The following is a 14436-nucleotide window of genomic DNA, read 5'->3' on the forward strand; positions in this document are numbered from 1 at the left end:
CATGTATAAGTAACATTAACTTAAAAAAAGGTGTCATAATATTTTTACTAAAATTGTTATTAGTAATCCTTTAATTAATACATATTAAAAACAAATTAAAAATCCAATATATCCAGGTATTCATATTCATGTAGGTAACTAATGTCAAACGTTCAATCTTGTACTAAAAGATTTAACAGAATTATTACTTTGTTAACAGAAGAAGATGGGGAACTGCTGGCGGCGCCACTGGTGACTTTGCCATCCAAACGTAAACTGCCGCAGTACTACCAGCGGGTCAGTGAGCCGATAGATCTGACCACTATTGAGCAAAACATCGTCACAGGAGTGTACAAGACAGTGGATCTGTTTGACCAAGACATGTGTCGATTGTTCTCTAACAATGTGAGGTTCCACGGCCGCACCTCTGATATCGGCATCGCAGCCACGAGGTTACGCAAGATCTACAGCGTGGCTAAACTAGAGTTTGTGGAACAGCTGAGGGAGATCCTTGGGGACGAGTTGCCAGCAACCTTCATACCTGAGCAGGAAGATCCGGGTATGTGCAATTACGCTTAGAATAGTTAGAATAGAAACATTTTTAACTAAGCTACACATCTCTGAATTAGCTTAATCCGCTATAAAGTGAGTTTATTCTTAATACACTTTCATAATTATATCTTTCTGTGTCCTGTAAGAACTGAAAAACTGGGGCAAGATTTTGTCTTTGGCAGTAAGGGTTGTTTTGGAGACTTAGTTTTGCATCTTACCAACTGTAATAAACAACAGATTTATTTACCTTAATAATATTATGGTCAACATTGGACCACTCAAGTCATATTAATGCAAAGAGTTATTTTTTGTTGTTTGCCGTTTTCTTTTCTCCTATTACGTTTTCATCCGGTCAGACCATAGTTTTCATTCCTCGTCTGAAGTCACTCATACTGTACTTTATTTATTTATTTTGTAGTGTTGTGTGTTTGTCTTTTAGTGCGCTAAGTTTTTCATTGTTGTTTTCTAAATCCTTAATTAATTGAAATTGTTAGTTATCTCATGTATTCTTTTATTTCGTATTCCACCTGAAGGAGACAGTGGTTTTCTTCTTCTGAAATTACTCTTACTGTTCTTTGTTTATTCCCTTTGATTTCTATTGTTGATTGTTCCTACAACAGATTGTAAATAGACTGATTGTAATAAACCGAACTTTACAGGTGCAGAAGAGGAGGATGTGATCCGCTGCATCTGCGGAATGTTCAGGGACGAAGGGCTGATGATCCAGTGTGAGCGATGTCTGGTGTGGCAACACTGTGACTGTGTCAAGGCTGACACCGCGGCAGAGAAGTACCTGTGTGAGAGATGCAGTCCGAGACCTGTAGACCTGGAGATTCCTCTGGAGATTGTACCTGACTACGCTACCGAGGGACAGACTCACTACATGACTCTGCTGCGCGGCGAACTGCAGCTCAGGCAAGGTATGACGGACAGCACAAATAAAAATATATTATGTAGTATGTCTTCAATAACTTTTATACATCTTAACATTGCTGAGTTGTGGCAACTGCTCACAGAATGCAAATAGAACCGATATGCATGACATACAAATACTGTAAGGTCTTCAAATCAAATCAAATCAAATCAAATCAAAAATTCTTTATTCATATTGTATGTACATACATGAATAGTGTCAGACTATAACTAATTTGTATGCATTTTGATTTCGATTTACAGAAAAGTAAGAACCGCATACAGTTTCATTTTTTTATTTTTTTCCATCAGAGCACCTCAACCTTATTTATTTAGTCGTTTTTACATTGAAAAAACTCTTCAAATGAATAATAACTCGTTTGCAACAGATGATTCTTAACTAGTTTTTTGAAATTATTTTGGTTTATTTTACTTTTTAATTTTGTAGGAAGATGGTTTAAAAATTTTGATCCCATAAAGGTTCCCTTTTTTTCAAAGAAGCTGAGGTTATGTTTTGATAAATTTATATCATTCTTATTTCTAGTGTCATATGAATGGACATTTTTTCTAATTTCCAAATTGTGTAGTTGATTTTTGACACACATAATACATTCTACTATATACTGATCATAGACAGTCAAAATATGTAGTTTTGAAAATTTATCCTTCACAGTTATTCGTTTGTCCAAGTATAACATGATTCTTATAGCTTTTTTTTGGAGTTTCAGAACTGTATCTAAATTTTGTTTAGACGTTCCTCCATAGATTGCCAGACCATAAGACAGATGGGAATGTATATGCGCAAAATATATTGATTTTAGGGTGTCCAGGCTACATAATAGTGACATACGCCTCAAAACATATAACCCTGAAGAAATTTTTTGTGTTATGAATTGTGTATGATAATCCCATTTAAAATATGTGTCTACGTAAAGCCCTAAAAATTTAGTATGCTTTAGATTTTCTATTTTTTCGTTTCCAACCAGGATGTTTGGTTCTATTGTTTCTTTTCTTTGTGAGGCTGAAAAAACGATTTGGTTGGTTTTTTGACAGTTTAAAAAAAGTTTATTTTTAAGAAAATATGATTGAACTTTACTCAAATTTTCATTACAGGCCAGTTCAAGATTTTGGTAATTTTTAGCTGAAATAATTAGGTTTGAATCGTCTGCGTACAATAGTAACTGGCTTTTGGCTTCTATGTTTGATTTTAAAATTGAGGGCATTCCACGGACATAGCAGAGAAATAATAATGGTCCTAAAATAGATCCCTGAGGAACTCCATGTTTAATTTTTAATGTTTGTGATTTATTTTTTACGACTTGGTTTCCTTTTTTTGAAACTATTTCAACATACTGAGATCTATCGGAGAGGTATGATCTAAACCATTTTAAAGGAACATCTGGCAGGCCCAAAACTTTAAGCTTCTTAAGTAGTATTTCATGAGACACGCTGTCAAATGCTTTTGACAAATCCATGAAGACACTGGCTACCTTATCCCCCTTGTCAATAGATTCAATTATTGTTTCCGCAAACCTCAGCAGAGCTGAAGTGGTTGATTTTCCTTTTTGGAAACCATGCTGTTCTTCGTCTAAAAGGTTATTATTTTGTAAATGCTCAAACAATCTATTATACATCACCCGCTCATATATTTTTGAAATAGCAGGTAAGACAGAAACAGGACGGTAATTACTTCTTTCAGTTTTTTCACCCTTCTTAAAAATGGGCACTACTTTGGACATTTTTAAACTTTGAGGAAAAACTCCGGTTATTAAGGAACTGTTAACTAAGTGAACTAATGGCTTTAACAAGGGTTTTACTGTATTTTTAATTAACTTTAAAGGAACTTCATCGTGGCCACTTGATAACTTATTTTTTAAAGACAAAATAATTTTTTCAATCTCTGCTTCATCAACTGGTTTAGATTTAAAACGATTCAAGATTTTAATATGATTTATGTTGTCCTGTAAATTTATTCCATTGGGCAACGTTGAATTATTTGAGGTATCCTGAACAAGATCATCTATTACATTGATATAGTAGTAATTAAACAAGTTTGAGATGCTCAGAGGATCACATACAGCTTCACCATCTATATTTATTACATTGATTGCTCCTCTTGAGCTATTAACATTTTTTCCTGTCTCTTCATTTATTATCTCCCAGGTTTTCTTGCAGACATTTTCAGATTTGTTAATTTTTGTATCATAAAAAGTTTTCTTAGCCTTAACAAGTTTATTCTTGTAATCTCTATCTTTTAATTTACAGTAATTAATTATATCAACATTACCACTAAGTCTAGCATATTTTGATAGTTCAACTATATCCTTTTTCTCCATCATCAGCTCTTTAGTAATCCAGTTACTTTTCCTTTTATACAAGTATCTTTTGATTTTCTTTTTTGGAAAAACTAAATTAAAATTATATTGAAAAATGTTGTTAAATACATCAAACTTATTCTCTACTTTCGATAAATATAATGGAAGCCAGTTTTCATAGGAAAGAATATTTTTAAAAATGTTCATATTATTATCTGAAAAATCTCTACATTCAACATATTCACTGGGCAAATTTAATTTCTTAGATTTGGGTAATGTTAGTTCTAAAATTTGTCCATCATGATCGGAAAGAGATGTTATGATTCCAGTAACATGTGTCAATGACTTATCTATATTTGTCAAAATATTATCTATAGCTGTGGCAGTATTACTGGTTACCCTTGTAGGAAAATTTACTAAATAATTAAAATTGTAGCTTCTTAGGATGTTTTTGAAAGTTTGAACTTCATTTGTTGTAATTAATACATTAAGGTTAAAATCTCCAGCAATAACAAAATTTACTTCGTCTTTTAAAGAAACTAAAAGTTCAATTAACCTATCTAATCTACTTAAAAATTCTAATGTTTGTAATTGAGGTTTTCTGTAAACTCCTACCAGCACAAAAGACCATTTTTTTATTCTATATTTAGCCAGACAACACTCAAAAAGCTTGTCCTCGGTCAGTTCATCAACTTTTTTTAAGGTTAGGGGTTTTGAGTTCAAACTCTTCTCCGACAGAATCATCACGCCACCGCCAGAGGTGGTTGTACGAGAGTATGCAGAAGTAACAGAAAAGTTAGTTAAATTAAATCTTTCTATTTCATATTCTTTCATGTTGTGTTCGGTCAAAACAATTATATTGGGTTTAATTTCTTCTAAAACAACTTCTAATGGTTCTTTCCGGGAATTTAAATGTTGAATATTTTGATGAAAAATTGAAAATGTGTTTATTTTGTTGCTATTTGTTGAGTTTTGATTTTTAAACTTTAGTCTGGATCCTTGAAAACTGTCGGCGAAGAGTTTAAATCCGGTTTAGGGTCAGGAAGGATCCGGTGTGGTTGATTAGTTGAAGGGGACTGGGTCGAACTATAACTATTGCTTATATTTAAACTATTGCTTGTATTTAAACTATCACTCATGACACTTTTATCACTGCTCTGCTTTAACGCCTCACAGTATGTGAGGTCGCCGGGCACCACTTTAACTTCTTCACCATGTGTTGACATCTGGTTTGTAAGTTGGCCGTCAGCTCCAGGTGCTTTACAATCAGACGAAACCATCTTAGTTGTGTTTGTTGAGTTACCAGAGCCCCGTGAGATCTCCAAAGACTGCAGATCCTCTGAAGGTGAAGCAGGCGGGTTGATGCAAGCATCAGTTAGAATGTTTGGGGCATCAATTTCACAACAGCAACTGTCTATTGTCTTCCTTAGCTGATCCAGAAATGCAGTATGTGATAGTCCATTCCATAATTTTCGCTGAGCAGCTGGTTGATCACAGGACACTACATATATCGTAGCATTAGTCACTTTGTGCAGCTTTACAATATTTTTTGCAAAGTGGTTGAGAGGTATTAAGTCACGCACACAGCCCATAGGAGAACATATTAAAGTATCAAATTGCTTTACTTTAAAATCCTCAATCAAGTGTTCAAACGCCTCATCATACGTTGGTAGTGTTGGCTTTCCTCTATATTCTTCCTTTGTGACAAGACTGTATACTGTGGCACCCACTGATTCAGTCTGGCAAGTCAATCTTGAGTTGATGAAGTCTGTGTCCTTAGGCCTACCAAATATCTTACGAAACACAACCGCTACACCAGCAGACATGTTTCTGTAGTGTTGTATATCTCTTGATATGGTATGCGCAAATGCTGTGGTAGGGGCTTTTTTGTTAGCATTAATCACTTCCCACATGTTAGCTTCAATGACATTAATATTATTGTTTTTTATGTAAGCAGACTGTGTTTGTTCTTTAGAACCAACAACAGTTTTAATCCTTGGAACAAATATTTCTTTAATCATTTTTGATATTATTAATTTGCCTTGCTTGTTAAAGTGTAGTCCATGTTGTGTATAAGACTGACGAGATAGTTTATTTATAGCCAAAAAGGTAGCATGGTTATACTCTGATACAAGTGCTTCAATGTCCATGTTTATGTAATATATTCTATTATTTAGACCAGGAGTGTGATGTCGGTAAGGGATTGCTGACACCACTACATTAGTGTGTTTAGTGCTCTCCATCAGCCATTTAACAGTTTCACAATACCTCTTCTCTGTGTGTTCAATTACATTGTTGGATCCCCCCAGCACAATAACTGTATCAGCTTTTGAAAATGAACTTGTAAGGCTTTTTACATCCTTTATTACATTTTCCATTGTTGCATTTGGCTTAAATAAACAGTCAATGTCATAATCATTATCTTGCCATATCTTTGTTATGTTTGACCTAAGATGTCTACCATGGCTATCAGCAAGAATTAAAATCCGTCCGTTGGTCCTTTTCTTTGTTTTTATTAACTTTTTAGCAGGGTTCTTGATGCTTAAGTTGGAGTGGTTAACTTGAGGGTCCTTGGACTTAGACAGCGCCAGTTTTTGACTATTATGGGTCACATCAGATTTTTTTAGATTCTGTAATACCTCAAATTTGTTTGTTGTAATAACAGGATCCATGTTGGGGAAATTTAGATTCTTTGATTTAGACGTTACTTCAGTCCATCCTATAGATTTAGTCGTTAAAATTTCCTTACTGTTAGTTCTAGTGGCAGAAACATATGATTTTCCCTCCTTTTCAATCATGAGGGAGTGGAACAATTTTTTATTTAGAGTTGGGAGGTTTTTTATGAAGTAAGCCAAAAGTGAGCGCTTTAGTATAACTTCCTGTTCAGATAGTTTTTTATTTTGTATATAGTTAATATTCAATGAACCAGAAGTAACAACATCCTGTACCAGCGACTCAATAATCCAACAGCAGTAGATGCCACAATCAAAACTGTTAGGCTGCTGTGGTCCATTCAGTGATCTAAAACATGCTGAAGATACCTCGCCACCCAGATAGTCGGATAACCTTTGGGCGACTTTTTTTGCAGAATTGAGGTTAAAGCCATTGAGTGAATCAAAATACAAAAATTTGTTTTCAGTTCTTTCTAAGACTAACACGCTCCAATGAGTTCCGCTAACTACTCCACACAAATCTACAGAATCGTTTATGGGCATGATAATTAATTTCTTGTCTTTCACAGTGAGAGGGTCCAGGAAACAGTGGAAATCTGGTGAGTTTTTAATAGCGTGAACTACCAATGGATTAATTATCACACAAGATGTTGAAGCCAAAATTTGATTATTTAACATATCCAAGTAGGGCTGGAGGGTCAAATCTGATATCCATGATTCTCCCAACAATTCTGACATAATTAATGATTTATTATCGGATGCAACATCTGTTTTGGCTTCCAAAGATTGAATAGTTTTAACATCAGCCTGTGTAGGTTGAGCCAGATCACAGGTGGATGTAGAAGAAGTAGCTGTCTGAGGTTCACACTGGACCGCACATTCTGTCATTTGAGGAGCATATGTTTTAGGTAAATAATCGGGAATGGGAAATATCTCTTCAGTGAATTCCAATAGACGGGTGTCAGACTCAATGGAGTGATCAAGAACACATTTAAGTTGCTTCTCGAGAGTTGCATTGTGCTCTTTAAGTCTCTTATTCTCTTCATGTAGTACCACTACTGCAGGGGAAGCAGTGTCATGTGCATTTTTAAGCTGATTTAGAGAAGACTCTGCTGTAGGAGTGCACGACTGTGATGGTGTTGATGTTTCAAAAGGGTATTTTCCACATGGTGTTGACTGAGTAGAGGACTCCTGACTTAAAGTCTTTGGAGATAGAAGCGACCTCATTGTGACTGGATGAGGGCCTGTGTGTTTATTAACTGTTGCTAAGATTGCTGATTTATTTGTATCAGTCTTAATAGTTGAGTTGCAATTCCTTCCAAGGCAGCGCCAAGTGATTTCGCCCGTTTTGGCCACATAGTTTTGCCTATATTTATAATTATTAAATATAATATTTGGTTTCCCATTTTTAGTTTCCTTAATTTCAAAGTCCATGGCTATTAATAGGTTCTAATGTAACTCATAATAAATTAGCAAGCACTTTCAGATTGATTATTCTTTATATAACTAATTAGCAAGTAATGTTTATAATTTTAATGATTTGGTTAGCAATAATACACCTGGCTCATATAAAAAGCAGTCAAGTAAATTAATAAAACAATATGGATAAAATCTTCTATTTAAACTTAAACTGACATATTAAAAGGCTAACATCAACAATGAATGTTCATAGTCCAACTGGAAGTTCCAGCATTGTCATTCACCAGAATCCCCTTATCAGTCAGTATTTCCCTCTCACTCACTCCTTGAGCACAACAACTGTTTCCAGTCAGTTGTTTCTTGGACTTGAAACCAGTTTATTGAACCAGTTGTTTCTATTCATGCAATCCTCTACAGGAAATAACTACTTTAGTCAGACTTTTAAAACAAATATTGTAATAAGTGATTTTGGAATAAATCAACTTAAATGTTCAATCCAAAATGTTTTTTGTCTTCCATTAAATATATTCACAAGGAACAGTGCCAAATATTAATTCTTAAGTGAATAGTGTAGTTAAAATGGTGCAGTGAAAAACCATGTGATTAGTCCACAGAAAAATGAAGGTAACGTTTAACTTTGAATATTTGTTTTAATTTATGAAAGCTTTCTAAATTTAACGTTTTTATAAAAACTAAAATGCTTTACCAAACTTTTCTTGTCCACTTTATGCACTAAAGAATAAAGTAATCTTTAAAAAATTAAAATAAACTGGAGAACTGATTACTTGTTCTTGTTACCACTGGTCATCCTCAAAAAACTTATCTTAGGTGGTATCATGCATTTTTTGCGATAAGAAGTCGAAAGAAATGCTGCATAATTTTCAAGAACATGGTGTCTACTCTCCGGGAAATTCGGAAAAACCGGGAAACCTCCGGGAATTTTATCTTACCTTGAAATGTCCTGGAAAACTCCAGGAATCCACCCAAACCTCCGGGAATCCGGAGCCCGGTCATCGGGATCGTCAGCTAACCGAAACACTACCGCTTTTGTTGCCGCGATCGTGGGAAACAATTATCGGTGTTGCCGAAACCGCAAGATATGCCTACGGGTGTTGCCGCGATCAGGGGAGATGATTATCGGTGTCGCCGAAACCGCAAGATATGCTCACGGGTATTGCCGCGATCGCGAGAGACGATTATCGGTGTCGCCGAAAGTGCGAGATATGCCTACGGGTGTTGCCACTATCGTGGGAGACGATTATCAGTGTCGCCGAAACCGCGAGATTTCCTCACGGGCATTGCCGCGATCGCGAGAGACGATTATCGGTGTCGCCGAGAGTGCGAGATATGCCTACGGGTGTTGCCGCTATCGCGAGAGACGATTATCAGTGTCGCCGAAACCGCCAAGCTAGCTTACGGGTGTTGCTGCGTCGCAGGAAAATATTACCGAAACCGCAAAGTTAGCTCACGGGTGTTGCCGTGATCGTTGACGCTGTGACGTTTTGTCGCTGGTGTTGACGATACTGCAAGATATGCTCACTGGTATTCCCACGATCGCGGGAGATGATAACTGGTGTTGCCTCACCTACCAGTTATACTGTTTTATTATGTTGTATAAAATATTATTCTTTGGAAATGTTTTTTTTTTTTTAATAATAATAATAATAATCTAATTAATAAAAATAATAATCATTAATAATGGTAATAATAATCATTTATAATAATAATAAATTATTATTAGCGGGTTGCGATTAGTTAAACGGGTTCCGATAGCTCTTAAAATTCAGGAATTTGTCTTGAATTCTCCTGGAAAACTCATTGAATTTTTCAAACCAGGTTTAGTAGACACCATGAAGAACGTCCACCGCAGTTGCAGAAAAATATAGAACTTCTTCCGTGATCGCTAAGACATCTATCACCTATCGTGTTTGCATAAAAATCTTAAACATATCCTGCGATATCAAAGATATCATCGTAAGATCTCACAATTAGGTCAAAACTGAAAGCATCTGCCAGAATTATCTTCTGCGATCGCTAAGACATCCATTCTCTATTACATTTGCATAAAATCTTGAACAACCCCTGTGATGCCAAAGACATCATATCTCACGATTACGGCAAAATTGAAAGCATCCAACTTAATTGCGAAGATATCATCATCATTACGAATTGCCACAATTGCTGCAAAATCTTATAGTTCCCTCTAGATTTCAAAGACATCATTATCGTCTATCGTTGTCAAGACATAATTATCCGTTGACTAATAAACTGAAACCATAATTTTCTATACTTTCAATTTTGGTTTTTTTGTGTGCTTAAAAACCAGTTAACGGAAACTAATAAAACGTCACTTGATAGTTCCTACTTTTTCAATTCAAATGCCATGTTAGTTGAGTGTTTAATCATTTTATTGTTGCAGGGGATACGGTGTACGTATTGAGAGACATGCCCAACGAAGAGACTGGCTCCTCGACCACTCCGCCCTCCAAACACACCTACAAGACTATCAAGAACATCAAGTTCTCCGACTGTGATATTTTCAAAATCGAGCGACTCTGGAAGGATGAAAAGTGGGTTGTTTTTTCAATTTATTAAGGGATTTTTACTATATTTTGCAAATAGTACCAGACCAATATGAACAATTAGATATTTTTTCGGTTATTTTGGTTTTACTTAAAGTAACCTTTACCTTTGATACGGAGTTTTTTTTTAGCAGCATTACAGCAAGTGGTTACTAACCTCTTACGTAAATATCAATGTATAACATAAAGCAATGAATTTTAATTTTTTTAAACTTAAACTATGACATATTTTTAATTTCTTTATTTTAATGAGATTGTGTAGAGGAAGACTGACAAAGAGAAGTCATATTTGTTTAGTGATAATTTAACGTTTCTGTGCAGGGGTGAGAGATACGCGTTTGGTCATCACTACCTCAGACCTCACGAGACCTTCCATGAGCCGACGCGGAAGTTCTTCCCCAATGAGTTGATGAGAATCCCCCTGTATGAAGTGGTGCCTCTGGACCTGATCATGGGCCACTGCTATGTGCTAGATATAAACACTTATTGCAAGGTGAATACATCAATCTTGCTGTTACATGCTAGTTTAGGGTTTACTGGGGCTGTTAATTTTATTGGTTTTAAGATGTTGATTGTCTAAGTAATAAAAAATCAAGTTTTGTCTAACTAATAACATTGGAGCTACAATAGTTTTTGGATGTAATAGCACTTGGCTTCAAAATAAATTAAGGAAGAATAAATGGATAGATTTGTCTTACTAATTTACGTAAGAAAAAGTTCCAAGTAGTTTCCAGTAGAAAAAGCATTCAGAAAAGTTCACACACACAACAAAATAAACCAGGTCCCAGGGGGGTGCTTGTGTTTAAATAAACTTGACATTTCTCCTCGACAAGGACCCTTCTTCAAAGGAAGTTGAATGACAGTTACAAAAGTAGATTTTCTAATGCTCCAATTTATCTTTGAGTCAAGAACTAAATTTGTCAATAGAAGTTTATCTGTCGTCAACAGCAAAATTTAGCCTTGTGATTTTATCACGGATATTTTTTTAGAGGTGCGATTCCTTAGGTTTCCTTTACGAAGAACAGTTGTAGATGTTAGTACAGTTACTGTAAGCCGACTGGAAAAACTGGTGATAGTATTTTTTAATGCACAAAATAGTAGGTAGTTCCACCAATAAACATTGTAAAATTTTTTACTAAATTTAAATTTTTAATTCCAAACCAAAAAAAAAAAAAAAAAAAAAATTTGAATTGTATTTTCATGGTTTTGTAGACACCCTTTAGTATTTCCTAAATTTTGTGTGTCAATTTGAGTTTATCATATCTTATCATCAGTGTATTCAACTAACCTGTGTGGTGGTGATTGTAGGGCCGACCTGTAGGAGCAGACCCTCAACACATCTACATCTGCGAGTATCGGGTGGACAAGAGTGCCAGACTGTTTGCCAAACTTGCCAAGTCCAAGACGCCCCCGGTGTGTCTCAAGAGCTATGCATTTGATAAGTTCGACCAGCGTCTCAAGATTACCAGGACATACACTGTGAGTACAACTTAAAACAAACTGTCTCTGTTATAAATGGTTCAAGTTGTGATGTGTAAATGTAAATACCAAATCTCACACAGGAAAAAGTACTAGATATTGAAAGTTAAACTCTATCAAAAAAAATTTTCTCCATGTGACACTTTAAGTGAAAACTACATTCTATAGCTAGCTGAGAGAGAAGTAAATTTTAAATTGTGGTTAGGTGGATTTCTGGAGTCTTTAATACACTGGTAGGCTGATTACCACCTTCTCAATTCGGAACGTTTGCGGTCTTTAGGTATAGTGTTGAAGTGATGAATTAAAATATAAGTTACGATTTTCAGCATGCATGGCTATGGGTTTCTCTATGTGGGTCTTTTCATCTTTCCTGTATCTATCGATCCTCTTTTTGAGGGTCTGTGTTGTAAGGCCTATTGAGCTTGACAGAGGGTGCAATAGTTGGTAGATTAGGTTTTCACTATTGCAGTTTATGTGCTCTTTGATCTTGTATTCTTGTTTGTGGGATGTGTTGGTGAAATCTTTCACTGGAAATACCGCAGGTTTTGCACTTGTTTTAACCAGTTGTATTGTGTGTTGCAGCCTCACGGGCAAGTGAAGGGGACGAGTGTGAGTCGGGGTCGTGGAGGTCGCAGTGCCATGGAGGACACAACAACAACAACGGCAACCACAGTGTCTATAGCCACAACTACAGAGGATGATGAACTACCACTGGCCACTAAGGCATGTACACCTAGTTTATCATTTGTTTTACCATGGTCTAGATTTGAAAGTTATTTCAGTCAGTTCAAATCATTAGGCTACCTTAGTAGTTTTATACACATTTATTTTTAAATTTTGCTAATGTGTAATTTTGTCATAATTTTTCCTCCAGGTTTCAAATATTCAATTTTCTTAGTCATATTGGGTTACATTACACTTCTTTTGGTCAAAGAATAATTTATTTTTTATGTTATGTATAATTGAAAGAGGACAACCGCAGAGAAGTAAGGTACAGAGGAAACCTTCAATGGTACAGTTAAGTGGTGTCTAGCATTAGTCGCTGGGATCTAGGGCAAAGTCCTACACCACCCCCCTCGCCCTTGTGTACTACAACGCTCATGGTTGAGGAGGGCCATGTGCGATGGGAATATCCGCACAGTGCTCGCCGTTCAGGATTTTCCTTGCTCGCCACAAGTATCCGGCACAACATACCAGAGCTGAAAGCTTACAGTCGTCCCATAAGCGTGTTTCCTCTGTACCTTACTTCTTTGTGAGGACCACAGTACATAGTTATTGTAAAGTACATGATTTTAAAGATTTCTTTGATTTGAAATAGTCGTTAAATTTCAACCATTGATTAACAGCAATATCTTTTCATAGTTCCCTTTATTTTGGTTCGGTGGAATTTTACTGTTGATGCTATGTTTTTTATCTCATACATTTTAACTTACAATGGTTAAAGGGTTATTTATAAGAGTTCTTTGATGTAATCCTCTTAGCTGAAATGTCCCTTGGAATAATTGAATCAACAAAAATTACTAAATGAGCTTGAATAACACCTTAGTACAGTACTATTGTCATGCGAAATCAACACTATTTTACTGACTGATTGTTGTGTTATAGAGAGCGCAACAGAAAGCCTCGCTGAACAGCCTGCTACTGCGACTGCTGGCAAGACTACCCAGCAAGCAGCCACTGGACCTGTCCTACTTACTGGAGCCCGGACGTCGTCATCGCAAGAGACCTGCACTGCTCAGTCCATGAGAATGGCTACTGCGCTGAGCTGAAGAGAACATTACCTACCAAACACGTTACTAAGGGTAGGCCTTTCGCAAGGAACTCCCGTGTGAAATTATTTTATAACCCTTCAGGGTAAAACATGTACGATCTATTTTCAGATTTCTATCGATTCGGCAAGAAAATTAGTTGCTAAAACTTAAGAGAATTACCCCAATAATATTTGTCGGTAATCTGAAAAAAATATGAGGACTGAGTGTAAATTAGTCTTCATCGAGCTTTAGTTACGATCAAGCGAACTAGTTCAAATCTGAGACCAACAATGTTGAGTGGTTGTAAAGAACACGACTTTGGTCTTTGATTTGTGCAAGCTTGCTTGGGTGCAATAGAAGACCTTAATTAACAGACAGCCCTCGTACTAACCTAAAGTTTTTTCGTACTTTTCAAATTCATTCATCTCTTGGTGTTTCTTAGAAATTATCCTAGAATGAGTAGAGTTTAAAATTACCGTATAAAGAAAATTTTCCAATTTGTATCTAGTGTCAAGTAACTGGCTTTGTATTCTCTACTGTGGCACAAATATCATTACAACATTTTTAACGTTAAGAATCATTAACTTTATTATCGATTTTTTAAAATTTGAATCATTAGTTTTGTCATGGTTTTAAGTCTATATTTTTGTGAACTTAAATTTATGTATTAATTATTCGTGAATGGTTAAAGAACTTTTTTGTTTGTCCATTCAAAAAGTAAACGGGTATTAATTCAATTGAATTTATTTTATAATTAGAAGATTTTTGTTTACTG

The 14436-nt window shown here is 35.6% G+C and overlaps 1 protein-coding gene across 1 annotated transcript in view; it reads left to right on the forward strand.

The window, feature by feature from the left end:
* LOC129003435 (histone-lysine N-methyltransferase ash1) overlaps positions 1-13656 on the forward strand; it is a 74521-nt gene extending 60865 nt beyond the window's left edge. Inside the window, exons 21-27 of the mRNA XM_054431729.1 lie at positions 200-538; positions 1191-1451; positions 10269-10419; positions 10753-10924; positions 11740-11910; positions 12493-12633; positions 13516-13656. Coding sequence (XP_054287704.1) covers positions 200-538; positions 1191-1451; positions 10269-10419; positions 10753-10924; positions 11740-11910; positions 12493-12633; positions 13516-13656 — 1376 coding nt within the window. The remainder of the gene's footprint in view (positions 1-199; positions 539-1190; positions 1452-10268; positions 10420-10752; positions 10925-11739; positions 11911-12492; positions 12634-13515) is intronic.
* Positions 13657-14436: the final 780 nt, after the last annotated feature.

This window comes from Macrosteles quadrilineatus, unplaced genomic scaffold (genome assembly GCF_028750875.1).
Source record: "Macrosteles quadrilineatus isolate MER2022 unplaced genomic scaffold, UCM_ALF_1.0 Scaffold_9__3_contigs__length_116548681, whole genome shotgun sequence".
NCBI lineage: Eukaryota > Metazoa > Arthropoda > Insecta > Hemiptera > Cicadellidae > Macrosteles > Macrosteles quadrilineatus.